This window comes from Oratosquilla oratoria, chromosome 40, assembly GCF_046742065.1.
Source record: "Oratosquilla oratoria isolate Oo_2021 chromosome 40, ASM4674206v1, whole genome shotgun sequence".
Classification (NCBI taxonomy): Eukaryota; Metazoa; Arthropoda; class Malacostraca; order Stomatopoda; family Squillidae; genus Oratosquilla; species Oratosquilla oratoria.
Genome location: NC_134816.1, coordinates 22437659 through 22459075, shown reverse-complemented (window position 1 = coordinate 22459075; position 21417 = coordinate 22437659). Strand labels below are relative to the sequence as shown.

The window sequence follows — 21417 nt, the reverse complement described above, 5'->3', positions numbered from 1 at the left end:
TTATGTTTGTTTTTCTATTAGGGGGAAAAAGCCCTTGGTATATATATAATTATATTCTCTCTTTCATTTTCCAATGACCCAGATCCATTTCTTCATATACTGTATACATATGACTCGAGGATGTTTTAGGTAAGTGACTTAAGCTATGATAATTCAGACTTGCATCAAAAACCATCTTGTGTTGGTCTGTAGGAATGGATCTCCAATGTAACTTGAGGACCCCCTGTATAGGAAAAATTAATGGGGTTGGGGATTGGTTGGTTAGATATACTCCTCCGTGTCCCTCTGAGAGCCTTCTCCATTAATAATTGTCCATTTGCTCCCCAAGATGTACATATGCCTAGGGCTTTTTCCCCTTTACAAGGGAGGTAGTCAAAAAATAAAGGCATAAAAACCACTCCCACCCATTCCATCCCCAACATACTCCATTTCCTTCCACCCTCTTAACTTGGCACCTCCTGGATGACAGGTCATCCCTGCATCTCCCCCACTGCCCTGGGTCAGAGGCAGTGTCACAAGACACAGCAAGGCTACATTAAATCAACATTAAATCCCCCCCCCTCCATGCAGAAAATGAGATGGGGAGAAATTTGTGTGTCAATTTCTCACACATACTCCCCTCACCCACTCCCACTCATGCATCACAGCATCCATATACATCCATTCTCCATTCACCCCTATCTTCTGTCCTTCCTCAACAGACATTCCCCTCTTTCCCAATGCCCCTTTTACCACCATCCATCCATCTCATCCTTGGTTGCCCACTCATATTCACTCCATCCACCTCTGCCTTCCTCACCTTTTACTAATCTTTCTTCACTTGTTTTCTCCACGTGTCCAAACCATTCCAATACTTTCATCTACCCTATCTCTCAACTCCCTTTTCGTCCCTGCTCTCCTTGTTTCTCACTCTATCCAGCCTAGTAACACCTTTCATAGGTATATAGATGAAATATTTTTTGCATCAGACCTAGTTATGGACCAAAAGGTCTCCTGTTGGCATGCCCTTCCTTTGTAACTTAACTGACTTGCCTACTCACTCTTCACCTCCTCCCAATAATGTGTACTCTTTTTAAAACTCTTAAATACTTGCTTCTCCTCACATAACCTCTTCTCTTATCCTCACACATGTTGTGGTCTCCTTTCACCCTCTCTACTCTCACATAATCCACATACTTGTTTCTTGTCTACAATCACTCCTTGTATGCACACCTCTTTTCCACAACCATAAGATTCTCCTACTCGAGTTTCATAGGAGTGTTGTACTTCAAGGTGTACATGCATATACATATACCAAAGGCCTTTTCCCCCTACATGGGGGGTAGCCAAAAAGAAAAAGGCATAGAAACCACTCCCACTCATTCTATTTCCTATATATTCCACTCCCCTCCACCCTCCCTCTCATCTTGCCACCTCCTGGATGACGGGTCATCCCTGCATCCTGTCCAAAGGCTTTTCCCCCCCTTACAAGGGAGGTAGCCAAAAAATCCACTCCCACCTATTCCATCCCCATATACTCCACTCCCATCCACCTCCCTCCCTCACTCTTATCTCGACTCCTCCTGGATAAGTTTAAGGTGTACAGTTCTTAAAAAAACATTTTAATTGTCCTGTATGGTAATTTTATTTTTTGTTCTACATTTGCTTTCTTCTTTGGGCCTTGTATACATTTCTAGATACATTTTACATTTCTTCAGTTGTCACTATGTCTATGTTGCTTCCTATAGGACTTACCGAGACCACAGAGTATGGACTCGGTAATAACTGGAGGAAAACGGAGAACTGGAAAAATTATATCTGATAAAATATTTCATATGGTATGATATCACAAACTGTTGATTTAAAAAAATATACAGCCTTTTGTACCATCTTTGTTTTGAAAATAAGAAGGTTGTTGCCTCTGATGGATTGCACTAAGTTACTAAGGCTAAGTCTGCAATGGGAATCACAGATATAATTGGCAAATCATCAGGTTCTCTTGGTGGTGTTGACTGTGGAAGCAGTAACAAGTTCAAAACAAGTGTAAAGACAAAATTAAAAAAACTGGGTTTCCGATATCGAGTTAACACAAATTATTACACTTAAAGCCTTTTTAGACATGGAATGTTTATTACAGTAAAATTAAGTTCGTCTTTATCTATCAACATTGTCTCCTAGATATGACACTCAAGTTATCTTTACAACAACTTTTTAAACTGTCGATAAATAAACAACTTAAAACATTGAGGGCACAAATCAATTTCTAATTCACAATGTACATACAATGCTTCTCAGCCAGATGGACTAACATTGCACAATACTTCTTCAGCACTACTTTTGAACAAGGATAGCAGCTCGGTGGCTAAATGTTACATTTATTTCTCCAGGATGTTGTTTCCAGGGTTCTCCATCTACCTGCATGGGCGCTGTTCTATTCAATACAATCTGTGAAGAAGAATGAAAAAAAGAATACATGAATATTGTCATTATGCTTCAGTAGAGGAACCAACAATGGATATCTATAAATGGTGGTCTTCAAGCTTGCGAGACGAATGTAAGAGATTGTCTCAAAGGATGGAGGAGCTGGTAAAACTACGTCCATGAAGACCAATCAATCTCCATCCCAGCTTTTCTCCCTTTGTGCTGTGATGCATGAGGTAGAATGGATGGGGGGTGAAGGAGTATGTGTGAGAAATAATTTGACGCAGCCTGAAGGGATTTCTCCCTGTCTTCTCCTTTTCTGCATGAGGGGATGGAGAGGGGGTGGGGGTCGCCGATTTTATGAAGCGGCCTTGCTGTGGATGTGCTGTGTCTTGCGACACTGGTTCTGACCCAGGGCAGTGGGCGAGATGCAGGGATGACCCGTCATCCAGAAGGTGCCAAGATACGAGGGTGGAGGGGAGGGGAGTGTGGCAGGGATGGAATGGGTGGGAGTGGTTTTTTATGCCTTTGTTTTTTGGCTACCTCCATTATAAGGGGGAAAAATGCTTTTGGTATATGTATGTTTGTATGCATTCCTTCCCCTCTCATTTACATTATTTATTCTATCCTCTTCTACCTCCCCTCTCTGACCCTATGAGAGGAGTTGGGTGAAAGGGAGGGAGGAGGGGGGGAAGAAGCTTGGAAGAGGATTACTAAGTATTTCAGTGGCTTTGACCCATCGTTTTTCGCTCATATTTTCGAAATAACCATTCACATCAGTATGATATATTAGCACAGCCTAATTTACACCCTACCCTAATTTTTGACATTATAGTGCATTCACAAGTGTATTTACTTACAGCGTTTACTCTTGATATTAAGCGTATCGTAGCCGACACCTGTGAAGTAAATCGAACAGGGGAAGTCGTGACGTCATCACAAACTACCTCGTGTATCCCAACTTCACTTGTTTGATTTACTTCACGGGTGTCGGCTACGACACACTTAATATCAAGAGTAAACACCATAATTAAATACACTTGTGAATGCACTATAACGTAAAAAATTAGGGCAGGGTGTGAATTAGGCTGTGCTAATATACCATGCTGATGTGAATGATTATTTCGGAAATATGAGTGAAAAATGATGGGTCAAAGCCGCTGAAATACTTAGTACTATTTTAAAGATGTATGAAGCTTCAGGAGGTGCTAAGATAAGAGGGAGGGTGGAGTTGTGTATTTAGGGATGGAATGGGTGGGAATGGTTTTATGCCTTTTTCTTTTTGGCTACCTCCCTTGTAAGGGGGAAAAAGCCTTGGTATATGTATGTATGAGGTTTTTATACATAGGGACAATATTGCACAAATAGAATGAGTTGTGGAGGTAGTAAAGGAGAGATTTATGAACAGCAATAGAAAATAGGGGTAATGGTAAGTTAAGTGATCTAGTCTTTGAAGGGGATTCCCACTCAAAAAAGAATGCCGAGAGAGATATGTATAGAGAGAGAAACTGAGCAAGAGAGAGAGAGAGAGAGAGAGAGAGAGAGAGAGAGAGAGAGAGTCTTACTCGTATTTCTGAGCACTGGCCAAGTCTTTCTGGCCCTCCCAGGCCCACTTGAAGCTGTGCAATATGGAATGATGACGTGACACAAAACACCTCGAGAATGCCATCACTGTAGTCCTGGTCTGGGGCAGCATCTCCTCCTGTGAAAGAAGAAGAAAAGGAAGATGAAGAGGAAGAAGACCAAGAAGAGGGGGAGGAAGAAAAAGGGGAAGAGGGGGATGAAAAAGAGAGGGAGGAAGAGGAGGGAGAAAGAAGAGAGGAAGAGGGGGAGGGGAGGAGGAAGAGGGGGAGGGGAGGAGAGGAGGAAGAGGGGGAGGAGAGGAGGAAGAGAGCAGGAAGAGGGGGAGGAGAGGAGGAAGAAGGGGAGGAGAGGAGGAAGAAGGGGAGGAGAGGAGGAAGAAGGGGAGGAGAGGAGGAAGAAGGGGAGGAGAGGAGGAAGAAGGGGAGGAGAGGAGGAAGAGGGGGAGGAAGAGGGGGAGGAGAGGAGGAAGAGGGGGAGGAGAGGAGGAAGAGGGGGAGGAGAGGAGGAAGAGGGGGAGGAGAGGAGGAAGAGGGGGAGGAGAGGAGGAAGAGGGGGAGGAGAGGAGGAAGAGGGGGAGGAGAGGAGGAAGAGGGGGAGGAGAGGAGGAAGAAGGGGAGGAGAGGAGGAAGAAGGGGAGGAGAGGAGGAAGAGGGGGAGGAGAGGAGGAAGAGGGGGAGGAGAGGAGGAAGAGGGGGAGGAGAGGAGGAAGAGGGGGAGGAGAGGAGGAAGAGGGGGAGGAGAGGAGGAGAGGGGAGGAGAGAGGAGGAGAGGGGAGGAGAGGAGGACGAGGGGGAGGAGAGGAGGAAGAGGGGGAGGAGAGGAGGACGAGGGGGAGGAGATAAGAAGAGGAGGAAGACGAGAGAGAAATATATGGAAAAAAGAAGGGGCTCCAGATTATTTTTGTTACAGCATAGATCAACTAGACCTAATATGTATGAGAGACACTAAAAGCAGAGTATGGGATCCACTATATTTTATGTTTTGTCCAGGAGGGATTCTTCAGAGAAAAAAAAAAAAAAAAAAAAAAAAAAAAAAAAATACACAGAGGACAAACATTGGCCTCCTTATATAGCCCACGTCTGAGTGGAGAAATGGACATAAAAATGGCGTAACCAAAACTTGTTTGTTACCTTGTCACCAGAACTGCTAGAGGTTTATTTAATGTAAAGAATTGATTATTTTGGTTGATATCAAAAGTAGATATAAAAGCAGATTCAAAACATCTATGTTTCATTGTATGATTTTCATATTTTATCAGACTATTCTAGTCTGTGGCCTGTATTGAATCTATGTCTAACAATGGCATTATTTTATATTGTAAGTTTTCCTATCATATTTATGTTCCAGTATTCTTGTCAACACTACGGAAATTCTCACCAATGTAAACCTTGTCGTAATCTGAGCAAGCCCTGCTTGACACTTATTTTCCCTACTTTTATTTTTATTATTAACCAAAATAATGGATTCTTTACATTAAATAAACCTCTAGGAATTCTGGTAATGAGGTAACAAGCAAGTTATGTAAGTTTTGTTTACACTGTTTCCTGTTTGTTTCTCTCCTCAAACTTGGACTATATAAGGAGTCAAATGTTTGTCCATTATGTTATTTATGGAAGAAACCCAGTTGGGCGAAACATAAAATATACTGGATCTCATACTCTGGTTTTGGCCTCTCTCCTATGCTGCTGTTGCAGTCGTTGCTGCTTTTAACTCAAGACCAAATATATTCACCTACAACAGACAGAACTTTAGAGCAAACTGTTACCTTCACCCATTTTCCATGGTCGGACTCCAGCGCCCCAGCAAGGAATGTTAAGGATGACGACAGCTTCTATGTTTGGCAAATTGACCCTTCTCTTGTTCATGTATACCTCTATATGTTGATCCAGGTCCTTACATTCATGTTCCAATACATCTTTAGTACCAAACGTGAAGTAAATCAACTTTGGAAAAGAAAAAAGATTTTCTTTTATTTATTAATGTAATATTTCTAAAGGCAATCTATCTCTTATCAATCTATACACCAAAAGGCCAGCCAAGGCATGTACCCGCCCTCCACCCATCTCACACCTATCTGCATCAGTAAAGTGCACAACAATCACGCAAATGAGAATCTATCTATCTATATACATATACCAAAGGCTATTTCCCCTACAAAAAACGAAGGCATAGAAACCACTCCCACCCATTCCAGCCTCCCCTCTACCCACTTCCCTCCCTCTTATCTTGGCACCTCCTGGATGACTGGTCATCCTTGCATCTTGTCCACCACCCTGGGTCAGAAGCAGTGTCACAAGACACAGCACATCCACAGCAAAGCTGCTTCTGCATCTATATACCAAGGGCTTTTTCCTCCTTACCTCGGAGGTAGCCAAGTCAAAAGGCATATACCCTCTCCCACCCATTCCACATAGAAAGTTATCAAATAAAATAAATACATACATAAACCAAAGGCTTTTTCCCCCTACATGGGGGGTAGCCATAAAGAAAAAGGCATAGAAACCAATCCCACCTATTCCACCTCCTATATATTCCATTCCCCTCCACCCTTCCCTCTCCCTCTTATCTTGGCACCCCCTGGATGACGGGTCATCCCTGCATCCTGTCCACTGCCCTGGGTCAGAAGCAGTGTCACAAGACACAGCACATCCACAGCAAAGCCGCTTCTGCGTCTATATACCAAGGGTTTTTTCCCCCTTACCACAGAGGTAGCCAAATCAAAAGGCATATACCCACTCCCACTCATTCCACATAGAAAGTTATTAAATCAAATAAATAAATATAACTTTCAATAAAATGTAAAACGAAGGTCCTTCACAAGTCTGCCCTATTTGTATTTTCTTTTGAAATTTGCTTGAAAAGATAACGTTGTGGCTTGAAATATTACTCTTTTTGTAAACATCCTAATTGTGTAATACCTGCTGCTTAACCCATTCAACTCCGATGACAAGATGTCCTGTCATTTGGTCAAATAAAACAAAAAATCATAAAACACCAAAATGTTTGATCAAACACCAGAAAAATATGACGTCAGTCCTCGCTTCGCTGCGAGCGAAGCGAGGACTGACGTCATATTTTTCTGGTGTTTGATCAAACATTTTGGTGTTTTATGATTTTTTGTTTTATTTGACCAAATGACAGGACATCTTGTCATCGGAGTTGAATGGGTTAATTTCACCAACTGGAAACCTGCAGCCCCAAAGGGTTCTCTTAAGATGAAACTTTAGGATGATGTCGGTGTTGCAAGAGTGTAGGACAGTTTCAATGTCACTGGCCTATAGTCATAGGGGAGTGGATCAATTGCTGGTTTTTAACTTTCATTATATCAAAAAAAGAATTTGGGGAAACATGGCTGAAGTTGACTGAGAGAGCTTGGACTCAGTCCAAGGACCAAGTGTCAGCCTCCTGAGGCTGCACTTCAAGATAGAGGGGAGGGTGTCGATGTTTTTGAAGGTGGGTAGCAGGGAGAGGATTACTTCTGACTTGCATTTTGAAGGACCATCAACCGCAGGTACCTGTCACTAGTACCCTTTATTACTATCAAGATCTTGTCTGGAAAAAAAAAAAAAAAAACTGAGGACACTCGTATCTTACCTTGTTGATTGTACGACTCTTGAATATATAGAAAGGTGACTGCCTTGTTTTATGAAAATTGTAGGTGACGAGTGCATCTACACCAATACTTAAGTAATTGTTCATATAGACCTCCCTTGACGGCATACGAATTCCTGCAAAGTAATATCAACTTTGACAATCATTGATACATAATATATAAAGCTATAATTCACAAATGGTAACCATACAATTTTTAAATCAAGTATATTACCTAAGCTCTTGGCAGGTAAAAAGTTAACTTTCCAGCGATCTAGAGATGCTTGCGATGCCTTCCGAAGTTCTATGAGGCGTTTAATAGGGTCTACTTCACCCGATTCTTCCCCCCATCCAATGACTCTTGACAGGTCATTACCAGTACCAAGGGGAAGGATGCTTACCAAAGGTGCTTGCTGCGGACAAAGTCACCAAGGTTATGCAATGTCAAGATGAAAAATATCTATAAATCTCACTTTCCACAATGAAATAAAAGAACAAGACAGGGGCATAGTTATGAATATTCAGACTTCCATTATTATCCCCTTCACAAATTTTATACATACATACATACACCAAAGACCTTTTCCCCCTTACAAGGTAGGTAGCCATAAAGAAAAAGGCATTAAAATCATTCCCATCCATTCCATCCCTAAATACACTCCACTGAGCAAGATGCTGGGATGATCTGTCATCCAGGAGGAGCCAAGAAAAGAGGGAGAGAGGCGTGGTGAATGGAAGTGGAGTATGTGGGGATGAAGTGGGTGGGAGTAGATTTATGCCTTTGACTTTGGCTATCTCCCTTGTAAGGGGAAAAAAACCCTTGGCATATGTATATATGCAAGTACAACGAATCCAATGACTGCTTACCTTTAACTTTAATTTCTGTATAGCATTAAATACCCATCCAACAGTACCATCACCTCCAGCTACAATGACACGGCACTGTCTATTAGGTGGCATTAAATGACACCATTCCAAAGCTTCTTCAGGTGGCCTTTCTGCAAGATCGATCACCTGTGCAGGATTGAGTATTCGTCTGAAGGAGGCAAGGATTCCCTCACACTCGTTACTCCCCGAGAGTCTATTACCTTATGGATAAAAAGTAAGAGAGATTAGAGTCGTTCATATACTTCACACCAATGAAGTGTTTGTGAATACTGCACTTAAGAAAAAAGTTGAAGGGATTATGGCAATTTATACCTTAGCGGTATGGGTGCAGTAATCCACCGAATAAAATTTTGCCAAGCAAATATATTACACAACCAAACTGCTAACCTTTCCCCACAAGCAACAATTCAGACTTGCCTAAAAATACTATCAACCTTTATAAGGTATAGTAAAATCCTCTACACTGGATAAATTAATCTGGCATTAGCCAAAATAAAATATTTATTGTCTTATTGTAGGGAATGGATTAAGGAAACATTTTCAACTGGAAGTCTATATAATTTTTATGCAACTTGAGGTCTCGTTCTTCCTTTTAAACAATAGTGAAATCAATTAATAAACCCTTCAGAAAAGAGGCAAGCTTTCTAGTCCCCCCCCCCCCCAAAAAAAAAAAAAAAAAAAAATTAATACCTGAGATTTTCTTACAGCTTGGGACAATAATAACTGTGGCCTAAAGTGATATGTACTGGAACATTAATGTACCACAGTAGTCAGCAATGGTTCTCAGGACTTCCTCCAGATGTATGGGAAACAACATTAACTATTGTGTGTGTTACGTAAGTGTGGGTTTGTCCCTTTAACACGGGACAGTAAGAAGAGAAGAAGAGCAGCCACTGGTTTTTGGCCGTGTGCCATCCTTCTTAAAACAACCTCACCTAAATATATCTTCAATTCGAGTCCAAGTTATTTCTCTAGTATTTTGCATGCCTTGTTCCTGTTATTTCATCTATCAAATAATGCAATTTTTTTTCCTGCAGTAACATTTGTTCTCCACTAAATCCTTGACAAAATTCCCTTCTGGATAAGTTTCACCACCCCTTCTTCCAATATATCGTCCTTCCCTTTTCTGTTGCTCCATTATCCTTCTCAAAATACTGTAACTGCATGTTGTGGTCTGGCAAACTGGACATTTGAGAGAATTGTCTTTCTGCCAAAAATCTTCAAAACTCAGCGAGAGCCCTCACTCCTATCTGAAGGTAGAGTACTATGAGGGACTGGTACTTGGTATTTGGACTGGATCTAAGATTCTCTCTCTATCAATTTCAGATATTTTCCTTCTCTTTCACACATGAGAATTGACAACTGGCAACTGCTCCCCTCCTTGTTGTCATCTCGTTTCTGAGTAAACCATTCCTGTAGTTCTTCCTTCTTCAGAGGGTTGATTGGTTCAGTGCTTGTGTCAGATATGGCTAAGGTATCCAATCCTCAAATGGAACATTCTCAGACAGTGCTCGCATCTTATTGTTGCCAGGGGCTTTGGAAGGAGGGTGTGGGCTTTTGTCGTTTCTCTCATTTCTTTGATCTGAACAATTTGAGTGTTTTCAAGATGTTCTGCTCCTGACATAATGGTTTCACTCCATCTTTTTTGATCTCAAGATGCAGTTTCCCAGTTGTCAGGATCGATGTTGGTTCTCTTAAAGGTGGCCTTTAATTGGTCCTTATATTGTCAGAGTAGTAAGCTTGCTGGCTGAGCGGGTTAGGGTGTCGTTACTTGTGGCGAAGGTCGAGGGGATGGTGGTTCGAATCCTGCCACCAGCGAAGTTGAACCAAGGGCATGGTTCATTGAATTCCATGCTACAAAGCCCTCTGTTTAGGGGGGAGTTTGTGACGTTAAACCATATATTATCAGTGGTCCCCTGTGAGGTTGCCTGCTATGAATGAGCTCACTATAGGGACATGTCTTTGGGAGGTTGTTTCCTCCTCCTACCAACTTGTAGAAGAGAAACAGAGCCACAATAATAAAGACACACAAAAGTTCAATATTTCTTCCTGAAGAGAGGAGGGGAGGAGCATAAGAACTACTGCTGACCATTGTGGAGGTTACAAACTTCCAACTAGTGAAACTCAATGCAATAAATATTATGTTGATTTTAAAGCTTACCTATAACAATTACTGGACTCCAATTGGACAATTTTGGATCAAGAACTTGTTTCACAAGGAGCTGCTTGCGCAGTCTTGTAGATTGAAGACGTATGCAATTTGGAGGAACGATGCAGTCATTCACACAGCCCATATCACATACCTTTCAAAGTGGGAATCACATGTATGGTGACTGTATATCAAACATAAAAAGAAAGAAAGGAAGGGGAAAAAAAAAAAATATATATATATATATATATATATATATATAATGAAAGCTATTTGTACAGCAAGACCTTGGATTTCTCCTTGGTTAAATTAATTTCTGTATCAAATCTGCCAGCCAAAAGATGCACCTGCATATAAGACAATATTGATGAAAATAACTACAAGATCCTAGAATACTATATTTATCTTCAGTTAGGCCATCCCCTTGTAATGGGAAGACCTTTTGGTATGTATTCATATGTATCTTCAACTATAACACAAAAGCAGAGCATTACTTGTTCGTTTTGGCAACGAAAGCTAGGAGTGAATTCATTGAGGATATACAGTTAACCCCTTGAGTACCGGATGTGTGTTTTGTGACACCTGCGTGTCACGGCTGAGTGCACCCGCCAGGAACCGAGCGTGCTCCCCATGACACGCACGTGTCACAGTTATAAGCTGTGTGTATTGAGGGCTCTCAAGGCCTCGGTTTCTGGGTTATTTCTACCCACGTGGTGGTAAGTGTCTGTGTTTACAAACATAAGGCTCCAGCCATTCGTGGGATGGTTTGAAACGTTTGTTTACGTAAGGTTGACAGGTGGGTAATGAAGGGGTTATTGTCTGAATTTTGAATCAATAAAACTTTACTGTGAAAGAGTGATAACCTATCTTTTGGGTATAAAGTAGAGTATAATGGTTAAATATAGGAATACTTCACTATATGACCGAGTGCTATAAAGTAGGTAAAACAAATGTTGGGTGTATGTGAAAACCCCAGGAGGCAAAAATTGAGGGGAGGGGGGTGACGTATCCATGAACACAACCCTCCTCCCTATTATTTACATGTAAAACCCACCTCCATATACAAATTTTTGCATTGCGACTAGTCAGCTGGGAACACAACTCTGTTGTATAGCGAGGTATTCCTGTACAACAAATAATTTCTCCCCTCTGAAAAATTCAACAAGCATGAGTTTAATTTCTCACCTCTGAAAAATGCAACAAGCATGAGTCATGGACAGTCCGCTGGCACCAGCAGCATTGCAAATCCACCAGACCTGGTCCGAGGCCACATTCTTCCTCACACACCTCACATTGTGCATGTGAAGGTAAGTTCCCTGAGAACCCATACGTTAATAAAACAATGGAAGATGTTTCATTCTCAGTATTACACTTAATGCAAATAGCCACAATTTTTTTTCCTATTAACACATGCAAGGTAAATGCGCATACAATGCGATCACACACAGAACCAACCTTTAATCCAGTGGTGCTTGTGAGTCGATACATTGCTTGATATGACTTTACAGCGCAACTGCTTATTAGCTTCAACAAAACAATCGACAGTGTGGGCACAAATGCCACAAGCATCACACTGTGTCCCGTCACAGGCGTTTATTAAAGTTTCACAAATATTGCAGTACCAACACTGAAACAAATTGAGGTAGAGAAGCGTCACAGAAGACCTGTATAACTGCGATAATACTTTCATACTTCTAGTTTCGAAGAAAAAGGAATGACTCAAAGAATGCAAGCAGAGCTTTCTATGGTCAAGTCTTTCCATAGTTAATGATAAACTTGCCTTAAACAATAACATACATTCAAATGCAAATGCACACATATATTCTTTACCGCATCCAGGAGTAATCTCAACATACAAATGAAAATGATGAATTGGTTTAACGTCATGAACATCTCTTCCCAGAAGATGCAAGGAGAGCACTTCCTTGCCAATGACTTTCGTCATGATGAATTACATGCATAAATACTTCAAACATTTTGCATGTATGACAAACATTTGAAGAGGAACTCTCCATGCAAATCTAATCTGTAATGGTTATTTCTCACCTGCATCCAACATCAAACACAAGGAAGAAATTAAACATTAGCCTCAATCATTTGCTCTCGTCTAGAATGAAAATTATCCACATTCCTTACTTTTCAATGCATACAAGTCAATCCACAAACAAACATGCATTTACTTCAAGTTATCCATAACTTAAAAAACATTCTATTCCTGCAAAAGAAGAAACATCCAAGATCTGAACATTGTGTTATTGCTATAAGACATTACATATACATTGTGATTTATTTCTATTTCAATAACTGAAAACCTGCAGCCATGTAGCAGCTAACAATGATCCTCAACCCTTCTCATCACTTTCTCTGGGAAGAAACTTTGAACTTTTGTTGTTGTGCAAGTATGTGACTGTTTCTACGTCATCAGCTTACTGTGGCAGGATGGGTGCAGTTGCCGGTAGTCAACTCTCTTTAGGCACAAAGGTAGTGGAAATGGTTGAAGTTGAGTGAGATATCTTTGGCTTATTCCAGAGGCTATGTATCAGGCTCTTGGGGCTGCATCTCCAGATAGACTGGGCTACATCATATTCTAAAGCTGCATCCACACTTGTTGCATTTCCACGTATCGTATCATCTTTGCGTACCACCTAGTGATACAATACGGTGCAACAGGGTATCGTACCCACTTGTTGCATATCTGCCTGCTGTAAATGGATATGCAACAAGTTGGTACAATACCCTGTTGCACCGTATCGTATCACTAGGTGGTACGAAAAGATGATACGATACGTGGAAATGCAACTAGTGTGGACGCGGCTTTAGACATCTCAACTACAAAGCTGGGTGCATTCCTCGGTGTTCAGACTATATGCGTGTCAGTCAGGACACCAAGGGATGCACCGAGGAATGTGCCCAGCTCTGCTAAGCTATCCCAGGAATTGATACAGCTATATGGAAAAAAATGATTTTTGACATTCTTCAGATTGGTCCTCAATTTGTTGCCATAACCTTGGGACACATTCCCGTTGATATCAGTGTCATTCTGTTCCTATGTCAAGAGCTCGTAGGAGGTTGGGGGCATTCAATGGTAGTCAGATCTCTAGATGAAGGTAAGGGTGTTGCTGGGTTCTGAAGGAAGGCACCTGGGAAACAGTTTCCCTTTTCCACTTCCACTCTACTCTTCACCTCCTCATTTCAAAGGCAGAGGCAGATTACAAAGGCAGAGCATGCATGCCGACAGGAGACCTTTTGGTCCATATCTAGGTCGGATGCCAAAAAAAAAATGATAAATTCATAAAATTTCTCACTCTATCCAACCTTGTAACCCCTACCATACTTCTCACATTTCATCTGAAACACATCTAAATACTTCCTCCTTGCTTCACTTAAATTTAAAATCTTTGCCCTACACAATGCCATTGGCACAATCACCCCTTCATACACTCTCCTCTTTGTATCCATTCCCAGATGCCTATTTCTCATGACTTTTTAATCCTCCAAGGCATTTACTTGGTTCTCTCAATCTACAATTTATTCCACCTCCACTCTTCCCTTTCCTACCATATGCAACCCCAAATACCTAAAGCTATCCACTTCCTCCAGCCTCTCTCCTTTTAGACTTCCAACTCACTCCTATCCTCTACTTTTGTATGTCTCATCACCTTACTTTTACCCACATTTACCTTCAAATTCTCCTATCGCATACCTTCCCAAAGTCCGTCACTAACTCCTTTGGTCTCTCCTATGACCCTGCCACACAATGTTGTCTGGCTCACTTCCCACTTTTCTCCATTTTCTTTAACCATCTCCAGTCCCTGTCCATTACTCTCATCTTTACCTCCCACACCATGTACACTCTGAACAGGCATAGCAACGTGACACAGCTCTGACGCAGTCCCATCTTTACCTCAAACCACTTACTCTCTCCTTTTCCCATTCTTACACAGGTTCTACTGTCACAGGAGGGAAAAAAAAAAAAAAAAAAAATCATTGACAATAAAATTTGTAATATACAATTTGCATGTCACAATTTATATTGCTGTTACAACACAGAGTGGACAGCCCCACCATGCATGATGGGGCCCGGGCACACAAATCAAAAGTGGTGAAAAAGTTCCTTGTTGATAACCCAACTGAAGTGTTAGACTGGCTGGGTAATTCACCAGATTTGAATCCCATTGAGAATGCCTATAATATTATGAAAAATGAGATAGAAGCATCCAAACCAACCAACATCAAAAACCTGCAGGAGGCACTGAAAGGGTTATGGGTCAATATGGATGTCTTCTACATTGCCATGCTGGCCAAATCAATGCCCAAGACCAAATAGTGATAATGAACAAAGACTATATGTCAAAGTATTATGTGTGGGGATATGATCAAAATAAAATAAATGTAAGTGAAATATATATATTTTTATTAACCACACCATGTTAATGTTCCGATTTTTCTTCCTGCGACTGTACTACTCTCATAAAAACTCTTGTTTGCCCTTAACATCTTTCCCCCAATCCCATATACCTGCAAAACATCCCACAATGCCTTTCTGTCTACCTTGTCATACGCCTTTTCCAGATCCTTAACCTCTTCGATATGATGATGCTTACCCATCAAACCCAGGTGCCTTACCTGTTTTAATAATTTTCAAAACTACTTGCACTTCATCTTTCTTATTTCTCCCTTTTCCTCTCCCATCAGTCATTTTCTTGGTGCCTCCCACAGCTACCCCTCCCTATCTTCCTCCACATTCAACAACTCTAAAATACTCCACCCATCTTCCCTTACTGCCTCCTCTTCCATTAAGATCTGCCCATCTGCACATTTTACATTTCTTCTTTACTTGACTCACCTCCCCTTCCTTTTGATTTCCTTCCAAAACCTTTTTTTATTGCTTTAAATTTTTTGTCATACTCCTCCCTAATTTTACATCTGTTTGCCTTTTTTCCTCATTTTTCGTTTTGCTTCTCTTTTTTCTTTAAACCTCTCATCCTACTTTGCAACCAGTCCCTGAATGCTTGTTTCTCCTCTTCTACTACCTTCTTCACTTCATCATCCCACCACTCACTACCCTTCCTTCTATTCCCTTACATCCTCCTTGTTTCATATACACACCTTGTCACTTCTTCCTTGGAACACCACCCCATTCCTTTTCCACATCACTTTTATTCTATAATTCAACGCCTCCTACACTTCTCTCAGGTTCTCCTTGTGCTCCTGTTCCTTTTCCTACTCATCTAAACAGTTTGCTTTAAGCACATCTCTACCTTCTGCCTTTTTCCTTTCTTCACTAATCCTCCATTCTCAACTTACCTTCCACCAAAAAATTATCTGACATCTCCCCACTCTCTCCCCTAAGAAAATGGACATCCAGAACTCTTCCTACTCTCTTCCTGGATATCACTACAGCCCATTAATGGTTTATCAACAAACTTTCCATCCACCACACTCTTCCATGTGTACTTATGCTTGACTTTCTTCCTAAATACTGTTAGCTATCATCATCTCTCTAAACACACCTCTAAAATTAGGTCTCCACTATGATTTTTACCTGGTACTCCACAGTTCCCACTCTATTGGTTCATCCCCTACTCTAGCACTGAGATCTCCCAATACCACTACAGTGACATTCCTCCCAAAACTCTCTATGCACTCATTTAAATCAGTTCAAAATGCCTACCTTTCCTATACACTCTTCTCACTACGAGGCCCATGAGCACTTACAAACTCACATCTCACTTCCCATTTTCACCTTCATTCACATTAACCTTGAAGAAATCTTTCACTACACCACTTGCTTACCTATTCCCTCACTTACTGATGGAGCCACCCCTTCCCTTCCTTGCCCTCTCCTCCCTTCTGTCACCTTCCCCACTACACTCTCAAACTCTCTCCCTTTCAGTTTAGTCTCACAAACATTCTGCCTATCTCTTCTGTTTTACTCTCATCTGTACCACATCCATGCACATTAAAAGACCCAAACCTTAGGGTTCTGGTTGGAAAACTTCTCCCAGACCCTCTTATGCCTTGACTTCTCACAGGAATACATCCATAGGACTACAAAGTGGGATGCCTAGTCCCACACTCCTGTTTTAGCTGCCTTTATGACCCAAGTGGGAAGACTCTGTGGCAGTATTCTTTCTTCCCCCTACCACAGGGGAAAGGCAAAAATAGAAATATATATACTCAGAGAAGTGGTACAAGGCAATATTAAGAGGGAGTGTGACAGCATAATGGAGGAACAGTCACAGTACAATAAAGTAGTATCATTTCTCTATGATTAGAGGTTTCCTCTTACATAGACAAAATGATATGAGGCTCTGGTCCATAGGGGCACCCTATATAGTCCCTAAAGTAATAATTGTATGCTACTGCACAGTTTATACCACACAATAACATGCAGCCAATACCACACATGGGGTATCACTAATTATGTCAAATTTGAACATGTTTGGTGGAAGCAGTAAAATCACAAATATAGGTAACAATTCATGTATTTAAATATCACATTTTTCACAGAACACTTGCACAAACATTATTGAATCAATAAATAACATTCTTACTTATTCTGACATTCTTTCATCAATTATTAATTCTTTTATCAAACCACATCAAGGATATCAAGAAGTATTTTCCATACAGTGTGTCAATTCATGGAATAGTATAAAGGAAGACAGTCCGATCTAAAACCATAAATGACACATCAGATCAGTGGAGAAAGAGACAGGACTCCACAGATATAGCTGCTTTCCTGTATGCTTAAATCAAATAAATAAAAATAACAATTACATAAATACTTAAACTACTTGGAATGAATTACACGAACAATAAAATTAAATCACATTTTTCATATATGCATCAGTACATATTGCTGGAATAGGTGGTGAAACAGCGATGGTGGACGGGACTGTCCTCAACTGAGCTTGGTTGAGACGGAAGCTCTCCCATTTCCATCTTATACAATATATCACTTATTTCATGCTGCGCAACAGTGCGTGCACGAGTATCCTCGCAAGCACGTATTCTTTCAGCTACATATTCGCCAAAAACTGAGAACACATCTCGATGCTTCATTTTGCTCTGAAACTCTTTCATAAACTTGTAAGCCTCTGCTAGTTTCTCCTCTGTATCCTTGGGTCTCCTTCTATGCCCCTTTTGTGGTGAGCCTTCACAGGATTTATCTAAGTTGCCACTAACATGACAATCACAATTACTCCAAATTGCAGACTGTAGTGTTTCACTGGATTCCTTATCAGACACCACTTCTGTATCCTGTAAATGCAACCCATGTAAATGCTCACTAACATTCAACTATAAGATGTGACATGCCTTGAAGCATGAGTTTCCTAACTGTGCTGGGATGCTTTGCACTGTTTCACTGATAAGAAATAAAACAAGGTTTGGGGACATTCTTCATGATTAGGTATTATGAAAATGCAACAAAACAAAAACAAAAAAATTCACTATGTAAATGTGGGTTCAGGTTTTTAAACCTATCACTTAAAACTGAAGTATGGGAAAAAGACTGTCTAATTCAGATATTTCATCCAATGTTAAAAAAATAAATATGGTAGATGAATAAATAAAAAAAATTCCTTAACACTGATAGGGACTTGGAGTACTAGGACCAGAAATATAATTTCTATATTCAGGTATCAAATAAGACTTAGATATTACTGTAAACACATGCAGTAAGAGGGGAAACAGAAAAAAAGCAAATCAAAATATTTATATGATACTTTAAAATCTTGTTAAAAAAATCTAAAAATACGTAGTATACTGAATGGAGTTTTGGGAGGATATGGGACAGGTGCAGGGTGGGTGTATACTTCAACTCCCTTACCATAAGGGACTATAGGGGTGATAAAGGCCTTTTGTTAGATGTAAATCAAAAATATATTGCAAGGGAAGCTATTGTTTTTGTATGGTATCACACTCAGGATGTTGTTGTCATCATCCTCTTACAGAAACCCTCAAATATTGCCACTGCACTGATCAGTCTGGCTTCATGCTCTAGAAGTTTATAACTGGCATCTTGCTAGCATAGAACAGTATCCCTATCATTTTCAAATTATATTGTATGGGGAGGATTTTTGACTGTGCACGTGTCCTATTTACCTAGTTGTATTATACAGGAAGGGAGCTATGCTCATAGTGACCCGCCTTTATATCTTTCAGCATCAAGTTTGTTCTTAAATTCTTGAATAGTATTTGCACACACTGTTGCCTTATCTAATTTATTCCAGATATCCACCACTCTGTGTGGGAAGCTATTCTTTTTCAGATCTCTTCTATAATTATCCTTTTTGAGTTTCTTTTCATGTCCTCTTATTTTTCTCTTGTTCCACTTTAATAAATCATCTTTATCTAGGACTTCCATTCCTTTCATGGTTTTGGTGTATCTTATCATTACTCTCAATGTTTTATTTTGTATAGTTTGTAAAGTGTCTATGCTTCTAATACTGATTTGTAATAACCATATTATGTATGTGTAGTTGAGGGTGGTTCTTATGAACTGTTAGAAGACAGTAACTGGAGTTTTCTTCTGTTGTCTAAGGCCCATGCTTACGATGAAATTTAGTAGGCTGAGTGGGTTAGGGTGTTGTTACTTGCAGCAAAGGTCAAGGGGATGGCAGTTCGAATCCTGCCACCAGCGAAATAGAACCTAGGGCATGGTTCATAATTCCATGCTATAAAGTCCTCTGTGAGGGGCACTGTCCTAGCCTTTAGATAAGGAGGAGTTTGTGATGTTAAACCATATCATCATCATTTTCTTGTTGGTTTTCATATAGATCTTTAATGTGTGGATTGAAGATCATACGAGTACCAAATGTAACGCCTAGAATTTTTAGGTCTTTTTCCAATGGAAGGGTTTGGCTATTGTATTTATTTTTTATTCATGGTTGTCTGGAATGAATAAAATTACTGATAATTTCTAGGGTGAGGTTTCTATTCCATTACTTCCGAGCCATTACTCTAGTTTGTTGGCTTAGGGGTTCCTAGTAGTTCTTTTATAGTTTCTATTCTGCATTACCATTATCAGGTCATCTGTTTGAGTACAATGGTGTTATGTTCTGGACCAGGGTTTTGGAGATTGGTCCTTGACAGTTTCCATAATTTTTTTTAACAATTTTTATTTTATTACGGAACTAAGAGTGGTTGAAGATATCAGTTAAGGTTTGTATAGCTAGTGGGCCAAGGTGTTTTACGCATTTTTGGCAGATGTTCAAGATCTTGTCCGAGCCTTCAGGATGGAACCTTTTCAATTTCTTTATTGTCCTTTCTACATCTTTGTTGGTGAAAGGAGAGGTAGCATCTGTGTCTGGTTTGGTCTTTAATACTTCTTTTGTCATTTACCTATTTGTTGGAGTTGTGGGTTTGAAATTTGTTTAGGAGAAGTGTTTGATGATGATTCACTACTTTTTTCATGATGGCATTTTTCTACGAGTTGCTCCCACTGTTTCATGAGTAAGGAGAGATTCACTTCTGAATTTTTTATGGTTTCTACTGCTGTCCACAACATATATATATATATATATATATATATATATATATATATATATATGTATATATATATATATATATATATATATATAAATATACACACAAAATTGTGACAAGCAAAATGTAAGGTTGGTATGCTATAATAATTTATAATCCTAATTGGAATATACAGGAAAGGAGCTATGCTTGTCGAGTCCCTTCTCTGTCTCCACTGATCAAATTTAGCCTCAAATTCATCAACGGTTCATGACTGGATCACTTCCTTGTTCTGACTCTTCCAAGCTGACACACCTGCATGCATAGCTGAGGTAAATAATGTAATTATATGCATGGACAGCATTTTTTCACTTGTATTCATCCAGCATTTGTATTCATGCAAACGAATGACATATCTCTGGGTATTTACATTTTTTCCTAAGAAAAGTACTCTAAAGTAGTGACTCCTGACCTATTCTGTGGCTTGCAACTAATATTTGAGTGTATTTCTTACTAAAATACATGGAACATAAGAGTGGAAGAGAGGAAGAGTTTAAATATGTTTGAGATGAAATGCCTGAGAAGTATGGTAGGGGTTACTAGGCTGGATAGAGTGAGAAATGAGGAAGTGAGGAGGAGAACAGGGATGGAGAGGGAGTTGGGAGATAGGGTTGATGAAAGAGTATTGGGATGGTTTGGACACATCGAAAGAATGAGTGATGACAGATTAGTAAACGAGGTGTGTAAGGAAGAGGTGGAGGTAGTGAACATGAGGGAGTGACCAAGGATGAGATGGATGGATGGGGTAAAAGGGACATTGGGAAAGAGGGGAATGTCTGTTGAGGAAGGAAGGGAGAAGACAGAAGATAGACATGAGTGGAGAATGAGTGTGTATGGATGATGCTGTGATGCATGGAAAGGAGTGGGTGGGAGATGGGGGTGGGTGGGTGAGAGGGTACGTGTCATTGATATGACACATCCCAAAGGGATTTTTCCCTGCGTTTTCTTTTTCTGCATGAGGGGACGGGGAGGGATGGGGGGCAATTAAATGAAGCAGCCTTGCTGTGGATGTGCTGTGTCTTGCTGCATTGCTTCTGACCCAGGACAGTGGTTGAGAGGCAAGGATGACCAGCCATCCAGAAGGAGGGAAGAAAAGATGGAGAGAGGGGTGGTGAATGGAAGTGGCGTATGTGGGGATGAAATGGGTGGGAGTGGATTTATGCCTTTGACTTTGGCTACCTCCCTTGTATGGGGGAAAAAGCCCTTGGTATATGTATGTATTCATTCAACAAGAACCCACTGTGTTGGATAAGAAATGAAATAAATGATAT

General features: G+C 40.4%; 1 protein-coding gene across 6 annotated transcripts in view; it reads right to left on the bottom strand.

Annotated features, from left to right (window-relative positions):
- Positions 1-1599: 1599 nt before the first annotated feature.
- Dgkepsilon (diacylglycerol kinase epsilon) overlaps positions 1600-21417 on the bottom strand; it is a 35247-nt gene continuing 15429 nt past the window's right edge. For all 6 annotated transcript variants that reach the window (XM_076177194.1, XM_076177195.1, XM_076177197.1 and 3 more), the window contains 9 exons: positions 12068-12239; positions 11798-11928; positions 10625-10766; positions 8443-8663; positions 7811-7988; positions 7579-7712; positions 5750-5927; positions 3966-4102; positions 1600-2424 (listed from right to left, as the gene is read on the bottom strand). In XM_076177194.1, coding sequence (XP_076033309.1) covers positions 2311-2424; positions 3966-4102; positions 5750-5927; positions 7579-7712; positions 7811-7988; positions 8443-8663; positions 10625-10766; positions 11798-11928; positions 12068-12239 — 1407 coding nt within the window. In that variant the 3' untranslated portion in view covers positions 1600-2310. The remainder of the gene's footprint in view (positions 2425-3965; positions 4103-5749; positions 5928-7578; positions 7713-7810; positions 7989-8442; positions 8664-10624; positions 10767-11797; positions 11929-12067; positions 12240-21417) is intronic.